Source organism: Camelus bactrianus, chromosome 7, assembly GCF_048773025.1.
Source record: "Camelus bactrianus isolate YW-2024 breed Bactrian camel chromosome 7, ASM4877302v1, whole genome shotgun sequence".
NCBI lineage: Eukaryota > Metazoa > Chordata > Mammalia > Artiodactyla > Camelidae > Camelus > Camelus bactrianus.
The window spans coordinates 80,661,271-80,675,318 of record NC_133545.1 but is presented as its reverse complement, the minus strand read 5'-3'; the positions used below and the strand labels follow the sequence as shown (position 1 = coordinate 80,675,318).

The window sequence follows — 14,048 nt, the reverse complement described above, 5'->3', positions numbered from 1 at the left end:
CAATACATATTTGTTAAACAGATGAGAAGAGAATGAACAAATGAGAAGCATATACCATTGGAACTCTTGAGGCCCTCAAGTCTCTTCAGGTGAGGAAGTTTTGCCCACTCTAAGCTGCTGGAAAACTTCTTGAACTCTACCAGGTAGAGTGTTCCCTTCAAGATGTCTCTTTGGGGCGGGGAGAATGGGTGGAGACGGTCAAACAAGACAAACGTCCGATTATAAGACAAGTGAGTCCTGCGGGTGTAGTGTCCAGCATGGTGACTATAGTTAACAATACTGTACAATGTATCGCATATTTGACAGTTGCTGAGAGAGTAGATCCTAAAAGTTCTCATCACAAAGGAAAAAAAAAAAGATTTGTAACTGTGAGGTGATGGATGCTAACTAAGCTTACTATGGTAATCATTTCAGAATAGATACATATATGAAATCACTATATGGTACACCTTAAACTAATACAATATTATATGCCAATTACATCTCAATAAAACTAGAAGAAGAAAAAGAAAGACGTATCGTCAGGTTAGATAGAAAATAAAAGTTGCTGATAAGCAAACTCATTTTATGACCAAAAAATTTCCTTTGATTCACAAGTTTAAGGAACTCCTTTATAATAAAGTCGTCATAACTTTAACAGCACAATTTTCCTGCCTTCCCGGCCCCTCCCTATTCTCTCTCTAGACCCAACTCCCTATATGATTTCTCTATACTGAGAAAACATGGAAGAGAAAGGTCATGTCAGATAGTGGAAGGCCACGATGTCAGACTAAAAAGATCAGATTTAATCCTATGATTAACACAGAGCCACTAATATTTTGAATATTGGAAAAACATAGAATCATATCATGAAAACGATACATTTTACAATATTCACAGAGACTTCTTAACAGACTTCTTAAGCCGAGCACTTAACAGTACTAATGAGTCCAGGGACTGTGTTCAGAAAAACAAATGATAAGGCTGTCAATGGGACTGAATCAACACCCAGATCTTCCCTGGTCATCACTGTTTCCAGCCACCACGGAGGAGAAGAGACTTGAGCTGGAAGAGACTGAAGGCCTGCATCTCACAAGACAACAGCACAGCATGCCCACACCCCAGGGCAAGAGAGCTGGGACCCTGGCCTACAAGCAACCGAGGGCCTCTGTGCGGTCTGTGTTTTAACAGCAGGACAAATGATGATGGGGCCTCCCCCATCAAGTTTCCTCTCTTAAAACTAACCCTTAGTCTCTTCTTTACAAGTCTGACTCCTTAAGTCTGAACAAAGACATAGGACCTTATGGGTTGCAAGATGCTGACGCTCTCACTTCTGGGTATGTAAGAGTAGAAAGAAGAAGATGTCGGGTTATCTGATTAACCCCAAAGAGAGAAATTAAAAATTAACCTGCTACGGATGCTGCTGAGAGTCTTTCCACAGCAGATTTCTATAATAGAATTTAGCAAGGAATACAAGTTTTAGGACATGAAACCAATCGCTTAACTTTGTGGTTCTTGAAGGTATAAAAATCCCAGCAACTCAACAACGAGATGACACTTGTATCTTGCCTGGGTTTTGTATTTTTGTTGGGTCCACTCTTCTCACAGCATGGATATGATTTATTTAGACCATCAAAGAGCTTTTGATAAGGTTCTCACAAGTGCCTATTATTGAAACTTGGTAACCTTGGTGTGAAAGGAAAAAGTCATATCAATGAATTAAATGAATTAAAAACTGCCTGAGAGGCAAAGAGGCAAAAAGCTGAAATAAACGGCCAATTCTCATGTGGAGAAAGGTTAATGACTGAGGGCCCTCTGGCTTTGAAGCAGAATCTGAGTTTTATTTAGCTGATGACCAGGAGAGGGGAGCCCAGTTCTTGTTCCCCTCTCCTCTGCATATAAGCCCCACACACAGAGCCCCTATTGACTGAAGGGGGAGATACAGGCAGCGTAGAGAAGTGCTTAAAATCCAGGCAAGAGAGAGTAGGTAATGAATGGTGACTCATGTGGAGATTCACAAACATGAAGGGAACAGAAATAAATGTACTACTAGCAGAATTTTATTTTCTAAGAACTTTGAGATAGATAGACAGACAGATAGAATGATAGATAGATAGGTATGCCCTTGCCAAAAGACAAGATACAATACTTGAACAAAAATGCTTAATTTTTTGGTGCAATGAGAGCAAAAGTTCCACACTGAACAATAGTTCATGTGGGCATTTAGATCCACAAAAACCACAATGCCTATTTCCATAGATTGAGAAGTTTAGACGTAAACAAAAGTGAAACTGATAGGAAAGAGTTAGATTTATTACCTCTTACTGAGGCAGACTTGAAAAACTGGTACAGGTTTTTACAAAAGCATAACCTGACATGGATGGAATAATTTGGCAATCAAATGCTCTAATTGATTAGCATTAATCCTTTATGACCCATAACTCAGTTTTCAAAACATCGTAATGACAAGCTACACAGGGAAGGCTCAGAAAAGCCAGCAAACTCTTGACTCAACCTCCCTTGTCTCAGTTTCCTTCTCTGTAAAATGGGAATAATAGAACTTACAGAATGATTGTAAGAGTTAAACGAGGTCAATTATGTGAGCATTTACTACTGTAAATGTAAAAAAAAGATGTTAAATTATTATTGTAGTATGTATGGCAGACTAAACCCAAACACATACATGCCCTAGAGAAGCAACCAAATTTAAGTAATTATGACTTTCTTATTTATATCATCGTTATGATTCAGCACTTAATAAGACATATAAAATGCTTTCAAGAAAGAAAAACATAGCTTTAAAATATATTTCCACTAACCAGTTTCGTGAAATGAAAAATAATAAGTTAATGTAAGTAAGCCAAAAAGAACACCACAAAATACCAGATAAATGCTAATGACATATTAATTCTGAAATGTACAAATAGCAGAGCCAAGCTTACCGTGTAGACAGTATTTTAATAAGCTCTTTTCTGTTCTGTACCCGAAGGTGGTTAGTTCTATACATGGAATCATCAATCAGCTCAGGCAAATTCAAGATCTAGAAGAGAAAAATAATTTTAAGGTGTAATTCACAAATTTTATGTCCCTGCTTGTGGGCACCAGTGTTCAGGCCCTGTCAGTCCATCACCAAGACCATGCCTTGCTGGTCTTTATACTTCTTAGCAAAGGGATATAGAGAGAGGGAAGGATCATGCAGTTAGGATGGGTCATGCTGGCAACGAGGTTTGTCACTGATAAGTTTTTACCACTTTTAAGCATGTGTCTACATCGGGGAACACAGAAAATGAGTTATCAAGCCCCCAAAATGTCTTGTACACATTTATAAGAATATAGGGAAAGAGTTATCAGATTCCCACAGTAACTTGTCTAGAGAAAATACGATAGACATACAAAAGTGGGTAAAACTGACCTAATTCTAAGAGTCCAAATCATAAGTGCATGTCTGCACTTACATGAAGCCCATGATCAATATATATTCTGCAGGTACATTCACTTATTTGTTCCACATGTAAATAAAATAATACTATCTGTCCCAGGAGTCCTATCCAGGATGTTGTACAAGGTGCTAAAATAAAGGGAACGCATACACACTTGCCCCAAATGCTCACCATTAAAACAGTGTCAGATTAAAAGATACTCTTCCTATAGAAGTGTCACTATTTTTCTTTAATACGACTCCCTGAAGGAGTAACAAACAGAAAAGCTTTTATATACTTCCTCTTTTGCTCCTCCTCAATAGAGAGAAAATCTATCTTGCAAGCCCCAGTGAACATCTTGCAATTTTAACAAGACCATAATGAAAGTACCAAGTGGATTTGGGATGGAAAAGAACTTTTAAAAAGAATGTGTGGAGGCAGTGTTTGGCAGTTGTGCTGGGAAGTCAGAAGGAGCATTTATGGGCTAAGGGCAGGCCATGTGGCCTACAGAAAGCTTCTCTACCTCTATTAATGTATTAGCTTTAAATATGAACACTTCATGGTTTCATTTGTTTCCCATAGTTTAAATGAAATCAATCCATTAATCATTTTACAAAGGAGAGAAAAAGTGAGGAAGGTTCCCTGAAGGCAAGAGAGCGTCTCAGTGGTGTCATTTCTCTTTCACGTGTTTCACTTATTCATTTCCTTTAGGAATAATAAAGACAGCATAACTCTCCCAGATTTTAAAAAGTGACACCACATACAGTGCCCATTCTAAAAACCTCCCTGTCACCATGCCTGATCCCTGAAATGGCCTCGGCTTATCCAGGAATCAAAACCCACTCTCCCTCCCTACGAGGGAATAAGTCATTTCAAGAAAAAGCAAGTGCCTTCGGTAGATCGCGTGTTAAGTTTATAAACGCAGTCTCACCCTGAATATACTATAAGCTACATAAAAAAGTACTTAGTGTTTGCAATCTGTGGTAACTATGATGCACTAAGTTGGACTTACTGGACCTCCTTTCTTTTTGAAAGTTGGAGTTAAATAGTGGGTCAAAGTAATCAGCCTTCTGTCTTCAGTTCTGCCAACACTCAAAATGTTTCTAGGGAGATTGTTTCAAATGCTGCGGTCCTAACTGTGCTTAAGGTACTTGGAAAAAGGGTGCTGCTTGGGACCCAATAAAGCAATGCAAGTAAAAGTGCTTAACATACTAAGCACTAAATAAGTGTGAATTATTCCAAGTGGGCACTATCCATCCCAACCAAGAGAAATAAGAAAGCATGTGTTTGTTCAAAAAAGGCTGGCTAGATAAACAACACGTTTATACTGTCTAGCACAAGGAACTATATTCAATATCTTGTAGTAACCTATAATGGAAAAGAATATGAAAGGAATACATGTATGTATATGTACGACTGAAACATTATGCTGTACACCAGAAATGGACACAACATTGTAAACTGACCAAACTTCAACAAAAAAAGAATGCAAAGTAAAAAATTCTATTATAAAAAAAAAAAGGAAGGATGGAAAAGCGTGGGGAGGGTAAGGGAGAATAGACACTTAACCTTCATTTCTCAAGGATCTTCCTATTGGATACAGAATTCTGGGTTGAGAGCGCCTTCCTTTTGGCCCTTTAAACATGTTGTGTTACCCCTCACTGGGTTCTGTAGTTTCTGACCAGCAGTCTGCAGTCAATTGAGTCAGTGTTCCCCCAAAAGTAGTACAACATTTTTCCCTGGGTACTTTCATATTTTTCTTGGTCTTCAGTATTCAGCAGTAATATCTTGACATGTTTGGGCATGTTATTTATTTGGATTTATCTTTTAGGGGGGGTTGCTGAAATTATTACATCTGTAGGTTTTTATCTTTCACCAAATTTGGGGAGTTTCCAGCCATAATGGAAGAAATAATTTCTTCAACAATGTTTTCAGTATGTTCTCTTTCTCCTCTCCTTCTGGGACAACAATGACATAAATATTAGACTTTTTTTGTTCTCGTCCCGTACAGGTCCCTGAAGAGCTACTCACTCTTTCATTTTGTGGAAGGGGTTATCTTTTTTTCTCTCTGTTGTTCAGACTGAGTAATTTCTATTTATCCATGTTCCTTGTTTCCTCTGTCACCTCCTTTGTGCTATTGAGCTCAGTCAGTGAGGTGTTTGTTCCTGTATTTGGCAGTTGTATTTTTCAGTTCTAAAATGTCCACTTGGTTCTTCATGTCTTCTATTTCTTTGCTGGACATTTTCTAATGATTTCAACAGGGTCTGTGATGATTGTTAGAGTATTTTCATAGTGGCTGTTTTCAAGTTTTCCTGAGTTAATTCCCACATGTGTGCCCTCGTGGCATTGGCATTTATTGACTGTCTTTTCTCATACAAGTTCTGGTTCTTCGTACCCTGAGTAATTTTGGATTGTATCCTGGACACTTTGAGTATTATGTTACAAGCCTCTGGGGCTTGTTTAAATCCTACAGAAAATTTTTGTTGTAATTGTTTTTAGCAAGCAGTTCACCAGGCTGCAAGTCGCAACCCACTTTCTGTGTGCTTTGGTTCTAGGATTAGTTCAGCTTTCAAAGCCTTTGCAGTGCTTTTTTGAGTCGGGCCCACCTGTGCCCCACTTCGTGGTCATGCTGCAGCCTGGGCAGTCGTCTGTTTGCTAACACAGTTCTCAGCATCTTTGGTGTCCTGGTTAGGATCAGATCAATGCATGCACAGCTCAGGGGTGAGCGCAGGAGTTCACAAACAACTTTAAAGACCACTTTCTGAAGCTCTTCCTTCTGTACAACCTCTTTCCAGTTCCCTAGGGCTCCTCTCTAGTTACCCCACTTCCCAGCACACTTCCAGGGCAAAGGCCAGTCGGTGGGAGGGCAGAGAAAAAAGCAACAAGGATTCACCCCTCTCTTTTGGGATCCCAGCTCAGTGATAAAGAAGAAAGCTCCCCTTCCTCAGAGTTTTGGCTCCTGGTCGTCTGCTGCTATTACAGGACTGCTTATAGGCGGCGGTGTAAGGAAATTAGGAGGAAGGAAAAAATGGAGGATTTCCACACTCTGACGTTAGACAGAGCTCGCTTTCCTGCTTCTCACACCAGGAAGGAAGGGCATCTCCTGGAGCTCAGCTCTGTTTCCCTGTGCCCATTTCCAGATTTCAGTCTCCCACTGTGTTTACGAAAAGGAATAATCAGAAAGGGGAAATTGGTCAATTTACTGCCAGTTTACAAGTACTTCAAATTCTGGTGTTCTTCCCCAACTCTCCTGCTACTGCTCATTTTCAGAGTCCTCTTACAGATGCGCCACACGTTTTGAGCAGTTCCATCACTGTGTTCCGTGGAAGAGACAGGGAGAAGCGTGCTTACTTCATTTTACCCAGAATCAGAATCTCTACGCCTAACTGTTAGAAAGCCCATTTATCAAGTTCACACTGTGAGCCAGGACTGTACTGTTTTACCTTTCCGACTCTTACAAAACCCCAAAAGTTACATATTAGTAGAGTAATGTATCATAATCTTCATTTTATCATGAAGGCGCAGATGTTCAGCAAAGATGAAGTACCTCGCCAGAGATCACCTGACTGGTTGGTTTCCAGACTCACAGGATGCCCTAGAATTAGAATGCCCTCAGACCACCTGCTCCAAAACCAACTATAGTGCTTATTAAAGTTGAAGTTTTCTGTGCCCCACCTCACATAGTAAGTCAGAATCTTTGGGAAAGGGGCTCAAGGAGATTTCCATTGTGTGCTGAAGTTGAGAGCCAATGTACATTGCCTCCAAAAAAGGAACTTTCAGTATATGTGACTTTTAAAAGGATGTCAATGTATTTCAGATAGGAATACCCGTTAGTGTTGGCATCAATCAGTTTAAAATAGCTTACATATGCTCACGTTCCCTACTCTTCTGTATCATGTTAAGGAACATAAAATAGGATTTGTTACAAGCCAAGGTTCACATTATATGCAGGAAGATTTTCTGAACGCCAAGCCTTGAACCCAAGGTTCTTACTCTCACTCTCATCCCTGACAATAAGAGTATCCTAATGGGACCCCTCCCCAAGAAATACTAGGCAACCAGCCTTATCAAATTCTATTTTGGAAACAGATTGGACAGAAATAAATTCCACTCATTCATTGCAAACAATACTGCTACATTTCTCCCCAGGAGGCAGAACTGCCCTGTCTTTCATGATGGACATTACTGGCAAAAAACAAAAACAAAAACAAGTTGAGAGTCTCACTGTCAAAACCTGGGGCCCTCATCTTCTACACGGCCAGATTGAATTATAACACCCTCAGTAAAAGATAGATGTGAATACAAATACTTAGAAAAAACTCAGTATATATGGGAGGGAGGAGAACCCTGAATCAAATAAGCAAACATATACGTTTAGAAGAAAAGATTTTTAGGATGAGCTTATATGTAAGGATATAATTATGAAGGTGAAAAAGTCTATCGGATTCCAACGTTTGCTCAAGATGCCTAGTAAAGTATGTAGATAGCATTAAAATCCTGTACACATAAAACTTTTCTTCTGAGGATCTCACAGTTTTATAGACATTGCCTTAATGGCACATAACAGGGATTATCATTCCTAACTCACATATGGGAAAAACAAGGTCAAGTACGCCATTCTCCAAGGCCCTCTGCTAGTCTCTTTTTTAAAAAATGTGTCATAACACACCATAACAATAAGTCATATTTTAGTACTAAAACTTATGGCAAATATTCTGCTTTGAAATAAAAATCTTTTTCAAGAAAAAATGGTCTTATGGATATTTATGAGGAGGTTCCAAAGTTTCAAATTGATCAGCAGTAATGAATCAAAAATAAAAAGAACTCAGTACAGTTATTTTCAACAGTGAAGAATATCTCAACCAGTAATTTCTACCCCCTCCCCACCCCAATTCTGGAGAGAGAAAACTCCAAAACATATGGCCCAGGAAGAAAATCTGCACTCGTTTATAGCAATGAACTGGCTTTTACATCTCTGCAGCGAGAGTACGCAAATGACTTCACAGGCAACAGCTTCCGTATGTTTCATATTTTTAACATTGACCGTTCATAATAAAGGTTCTTTGATCCCAGATCAAATGTTTGAATCAATTTTCTCTACGCTTACTCAGAGTCACCATTATAAAAGTTCCCCTCTTTCCCACCTCAGATGTTCCAGCCCTTCCTGCAATTGGAACTATCTCCATTTGTCACCTTCTCTGCGGTACTTGCCACCCCTTTGCTGTGGTTTTTAGCTGTGCTCATTAACCTCTCATACAAAAGAGGCACAGTAATAAATAATGTTCGTACATAATAAGTTAACTGCAGTAAATAAGGTTCCTCTAAGGAATTCACAGGCATCTTTAATCAAATTGAAAGCTCATGGTAGTGTGGTTAATATAAAAAAAAAAAAAAAAAAAACCTCTCCCAATCACAAAAAAGTCCTCAACAGGTAAGGCGTTTCCCTATATATGAAAAATCAAAACTTAACTATATATATTTTTAACTAGATTATACTCCTGGGATTAGAACTCTTAAAAAAAGAACCAAAACCTAAAGTCTTAGATGAAAACAAAAGACCAGAATCTAGATAAATGGTAAAAACATCAAATAAAAAAAAGTCTAAGCAATACTAAAAATTGAGAATATCTTCAACATAAAATTACTTTAAATGATCCCAAGGCCTATATTTAAGGCCTAGTGTAGGAACAACATATATTAATATGACCATTGCTAAAAAGTTAAAATGTGAATTTTGCAGAAAGGTACTCATTAAACAAAGGCTAATTTGAAGAAAAAAATTAATTTTCTAGTGGTAAATAAATGAATTTGGTAGTAGATTAACTACATTTGGGCCTAATTTAAATCTCATGAGAGTTTAAAAAAAGAAGGAGAAAAAGAAAAAAATTCCTGATGTTAAAAATGCCCTTTTCCTTCCATATCTTGGCCATCGTAAATAATGCTGCAATGAACATGGGCGTGCAGATGTCATTTCAAGTTAGTGTTTTCATTTTCTATATTTCAGATATATACCTGTAAGTGGAACTGTTGGACCATATGGTAGTTCTACTTTTAACTTTCTGAGTAATCTCTAAACTGCCATCCTGACCAGTGTGAGGTGAGATCTCACTGTGGTTTTAATTTGCATTTCTCTGATGATTAGAGATGTTGAGCACCCTCTTTTTTTTTTTTTTAAACTTACTTTCCCTGGGTTATTATAAAGAGCAAAACTCAGGAAGAGCCAAATGGAAGAGATGCATAGGGCAAGATATGAGGTGGGAGGGTGTGGAGCCCCCTTGATGTCTTCATCAGAAGCTCTCTGAATCTTATAGTTCAAGAATTTTTATGAAGCTCAACCTGCAGTCCCCTCTTCCCTTCCTGGAGGTTGGCAGGTGGGGCTGAAAGTTCCAACCCTCTCATCACTTGGTCTTTCTGGTGATCAGTCCATCCAGAGACTATCTAGGGACCCCACCCAAGTCACTTCAGTAGCATAAACTCAGGTGTGACAGAAAGGGTCTTGTTAAGAATAACAAAAGACACTTCTATCACTCAGGAGATTCAAGGGTTTTAGGAACTCTGTGTGTGAAACTGGAGACAAAGACTAAATACATTTTCGTATTTTACCACAGTTTAGAAACTTCATAGAAGTAGAAAGAAAAAAGAAAAATCCACTTCTATGCTACCACCCAAATATAATCTGTATTAGCATTATGAAATACTTCCAGGGTGTTGTATGTGTGTGTGTGTGAATTTTGAGTATTATATTTATGTTAGCATTGCAAACATTTTATGCTAATATTTATGTCGTTGATAAATCTTATCACTATTGCTTTATGGATGTCATTCAGATTTCATCTTAATGTTGTTTCTTCAGAGAGACTTTCCCCTGACAATCTAGTCACTATTTTAACACAGTAGCCTGTTTTAATTCTCTGCATGGCACTTAAAACCACAGATTGTTGGAGAGTTTTATTTGTTTATTTATCGTCTCTCTCCCATTAAGCATCTTTTCATGTACTTGTCAGCCATCAGTACGTCTTCTTGGGAAAACTGTCTATTCAGAACTTCTGCCCATTTTCTAATTTGACTGTTGGGTTTTTTGCTATTGATTGGTATAAATTCTTTACATATTTTGGATATTAACACCTTATTAGAATACATGATTTAGAAATATTTTCTCCCATTCAGCAGGTTGCCTTTCCAATTCGTTAGTGATTTCCTTGGCTGTGCATAAGCTTTTTACTTTGATGTAGTCCCACTTGTTTATTTTTGCTTTTGTTGCCTTTGCTTTTGGTGTCAGATCCAATAAATCATCCCCAAGACTGATGTCAAGGAGCCTACCACCTAGGTTTTCTTCTAAAAGTTCTATGGTTTCAGCTCTTAGATTCAGGGCTTTATTTTATTTTCAGTTAATTTTTGGGTATAATGTAAGATAGTGGTCCAGTTTAATTCATTTGCATATGGCTGTCCAATTTTCCCAACAGTATTTATGGAAGAGACCGCCCTTTCCCCATTATATATTCTTGGCTCCTCTGTTGTGAATTAATTGACCAAACATGAATGGATTTATTTTCGGCTTCTATTCTGTTCTATGTGTCTGTTTTTATGTTAATACCACAGTTTTGATTACTATAGCTTTGTGACATAGTTTGAAATTAGGGAGTATGATGCCTTCTCCCTGTTCTTCTTTGCTCTTCTTTCTCAAGATTAGTTTGGCTATTTAGGGTGTTTTGTGGTTCCATACAAACTGTAGGATTGTTCTATGTCTGTGAAACATGCCATTGGAATTTTGATGGGGATTGCATTGAATCTATAGATGGCTTTGATAGTATTGACATTTTAACAGTATTTGATTCTTCCAATCCATGAGGACAGAATGTATTTCCATTTATTTGTGTCTTCTTTAATTTCTTTAATCTATGTGTTACAGTTTTCAGTGTACAAGTCTCTCACCTCCCTAGTCAAATTTATTTCTAAGTGTTTTGTTCTTTTTGATGCAATTGTAAGATTGTTTTCTTATTTTCTCTTTCTGATAGTTTGTTAATAGTGTATAGAAACACAACAGATTTTTGTATATTGATTTTTGTATCCTGCAACTTCACTGAATTCATTTCTTGTTCTCATATGTTTTTGGTGGAGTCTTTAGGATTTTCCATATATAAAATCATGTAATCTAAAAAAAAGAATCATGTAATCTGCAAGTGAAGGCAATTTTACTTTTTCCTTTCCAATTCTGAAAACTTTTCTTTCTTTTTCTTGCCTGATTGCTCTATCTAGGACTTCAGTACTATGTTGGATAAGTTTAGTAAGGGTGGGCATCTTTGCCTTGTTCCTGATCTTAGAAGAAAAGCTTTCAACCTTTTGCCACTGAACATGATGTTAGCTGTAGGCTCAACATATATGGCTTTTATTATGTTGAGATATGTTCCTTCTGTGCCTAATTTAAGAATTTTTTATTATGAATGTTGAATTTTGTCAAATGCTTTTTCTATGTCTATTGAGAGGATCATATCTTTCTTTTCTTTCATTCTAATAATGTGATGTACCACTGATTGACTTGTATGTGTTGAACCATCCTTGTCTTCCAGGGATTAAACCCCACTTGATCATGGTGTATGATGTTTATAATGTACTGTTGAATTAAGTTTGCTACTATTTTGTTGAGCATTTTTGCCTCTGTGTTCACTAGGGACATTGGCCTATAGTTTTCTTTCCTTGTGGTATCATTGATTTTGGTATCATGGTAATGCTGTCCTCATAAAATTAGTTTGGATGTGTTCTTTCCTCTTCTGTTTTTTGGAAGAGTTTGAGAAGGATTGGTATTAATTCTTCTTTGGCTGGTTGGTAGAATTTACTGATCTGGTCCCTATACTTAAGTTTGTTGGGAGTTTTTGATTACTAATTCAATCTCCTTACTAGTAATCAGTCTGTTCAGATTTTCTGTTTCTTCATAATTCAGTCTTGGATTGTTGTATGTTTCTAGAAATTTACTCATTTCTTCCAGGATGTCCAATTTTTGGCACAGTACTATCTATAATCATGCCTTGCAATTCTTTGTATTTCTGTGGTACCTATTATGACACTTCCTCTTTCATTTCTGATATATTTTTTTTTGAGCCTAGCTAAAGGTTTGTAAATTTTTGTTTATCTTTCAAAGAACCAGCCCTTGGTTTCATTGACCTTTTCTATTGTCTTTTTGATAATTGTTTTCTAGTTGTTTTCCAGTCCCTCTGTTCCTTTCTTCTTCTCAGGAAAAAAAAAAAAAAACAAAAAAACCCCTGGTGTTAAAAATAAATCCCTTTAAAATGACCTTTTTGCCCTTTTTGTTTGAACTGGTAGACAGGTCAAGTTTTAGAATAATTTAAGCTACTATAATTCTTCAAAATACAGCCAGATACCTCAACTAAAATAAAACCAGAGTGCTAATTTAGACCCTGTCCTTAGCATTTGTAAGTATAAAAAGAGCATACTTGTAGGTGCTAATGCAAGGATTCTTGAGTTGAGTACAGAACATCGTCCTAGGGGAAACTGAATTTTCCTGGCTTTGTGCAAAATGAGTTGTTGTATATATTATCCATCCACCCAAATATTACAGATTACCTTGCACACAGTAGCAAACTGTTGGTTATTTCCTGCTCCAACTACAAGATATCCATCCTTGGTTTTAAAAGCCTAAAATAAATAAAGACATGCATAAATATGTAATACCTTAAAAATTGGCTTTAATTTCTCAAACTTTTATATAAAAAGCCTGTTCTAAAGTAATGTTATTAATTAAATCAATATCAACTAATTAGTACCTTTTTCTCTAATATTTGCATAGTTGCCATTTCAAGTTTTCAAAGCACTTACTGCCTCTTCCACTAACTGTTGTAAAACTGGAGGCAGGGTGAAAAAAGAATGACTTAGAAAAATAAAGAGAATACTAAAGTTTTATTACAACCTATAACATGAAATTCTATATTTATTACAGTATGGATTAATGTTGGATTTTCCCAAAGCTTTGTGATTTATTTGCTTCCAGTTTTTCTTGTAGGGCAAAGAGAAAGATGGTACATTGTTTTCTACAAAGTGTAAGAAAAATAGACGGGAAAAAGGAAGGAAAGAAGGGAGGGAGGAGAGAGGGAGAAAAGAAAAGAGAGTGGGAGGGAGGGAAGATGAGTAATGGACTGACATTTTGTGTTTGAAAATCTCACATATAAACTTTTGGATACTTTTCACTTTCTAGTAAGTGAAAAATGGCACATCTGGATCTCTGGACTTCATGTGGCTTTATGTACCTGAAAATGTCTATTCCTTTTAGGAGACATGTTCATTTGGGCAGCCACAGATGTACAAGAAAATGATGCTTCTACTTGCCATAGTCCTAGCCCCTCTGGAGTACTTTTCAGCACTCCCCTCTCCACATCTGATTAGAGTGATGGTGGAAGGAACAAAACTTGACCCTCAGAAGACCTAATTCCCACTTTCTTTAAGTAAATGACTTCCTTTAGTTTCCTTTCATTCTGTGTAAAAATTGCTCTGTATCTTCACCTACTTTTTCTCCACTTAACTCCTGCCTTTGAGAAAGACAACATCTATCTTCCTTGGCAGGGTTTACTCCTAAGCTAATGACCTTAGTACTGCCTTCACTCACACCCTTCAGAACCCTGCTCAATCATCTCATCTCTT

At 37.3% G+C, this 14,048-nt stretch overlaps 1 protein-coding gene across 25 annotated transcripts in view; it reads right to left on the bottom strand.

The window, feature by feature from the left end:
* The window catches only part of SUGCT (succinyl-CoA:glutarate-CoA transferase), a 622,687-nt gene that overhangs the window by 418,886 nt on the left and 189,753 nt on the right, over positions 1-14,048 (bottom strand). For 24 of the 25 annotated variants that reach the window (XR_012508284.1, XR_012508287.1, XR_012508285.1 and 21 more), the window contains 2 exons: positions 12,978-13,049; positions 2,922-3,019 (listed from right to left, as the gene is read on the bottom strand). Coding sequence is in view for 5 of the 25 variants with exons in the window: in XM_045510767.2 (XP_045366723.2) it covers positions 2,922-3,019; positions 12,978-13,049 (170 nt within the window). In the remaining 20 variants the exon portion in view is untranslated. The remainder of the gene's footprint in view (positions 1-2,921; positions 3,020-12,977; positions 13,050-14,048) is intronic. The other variant, XR_012508299.1, reaches the window with a different exon arrangement.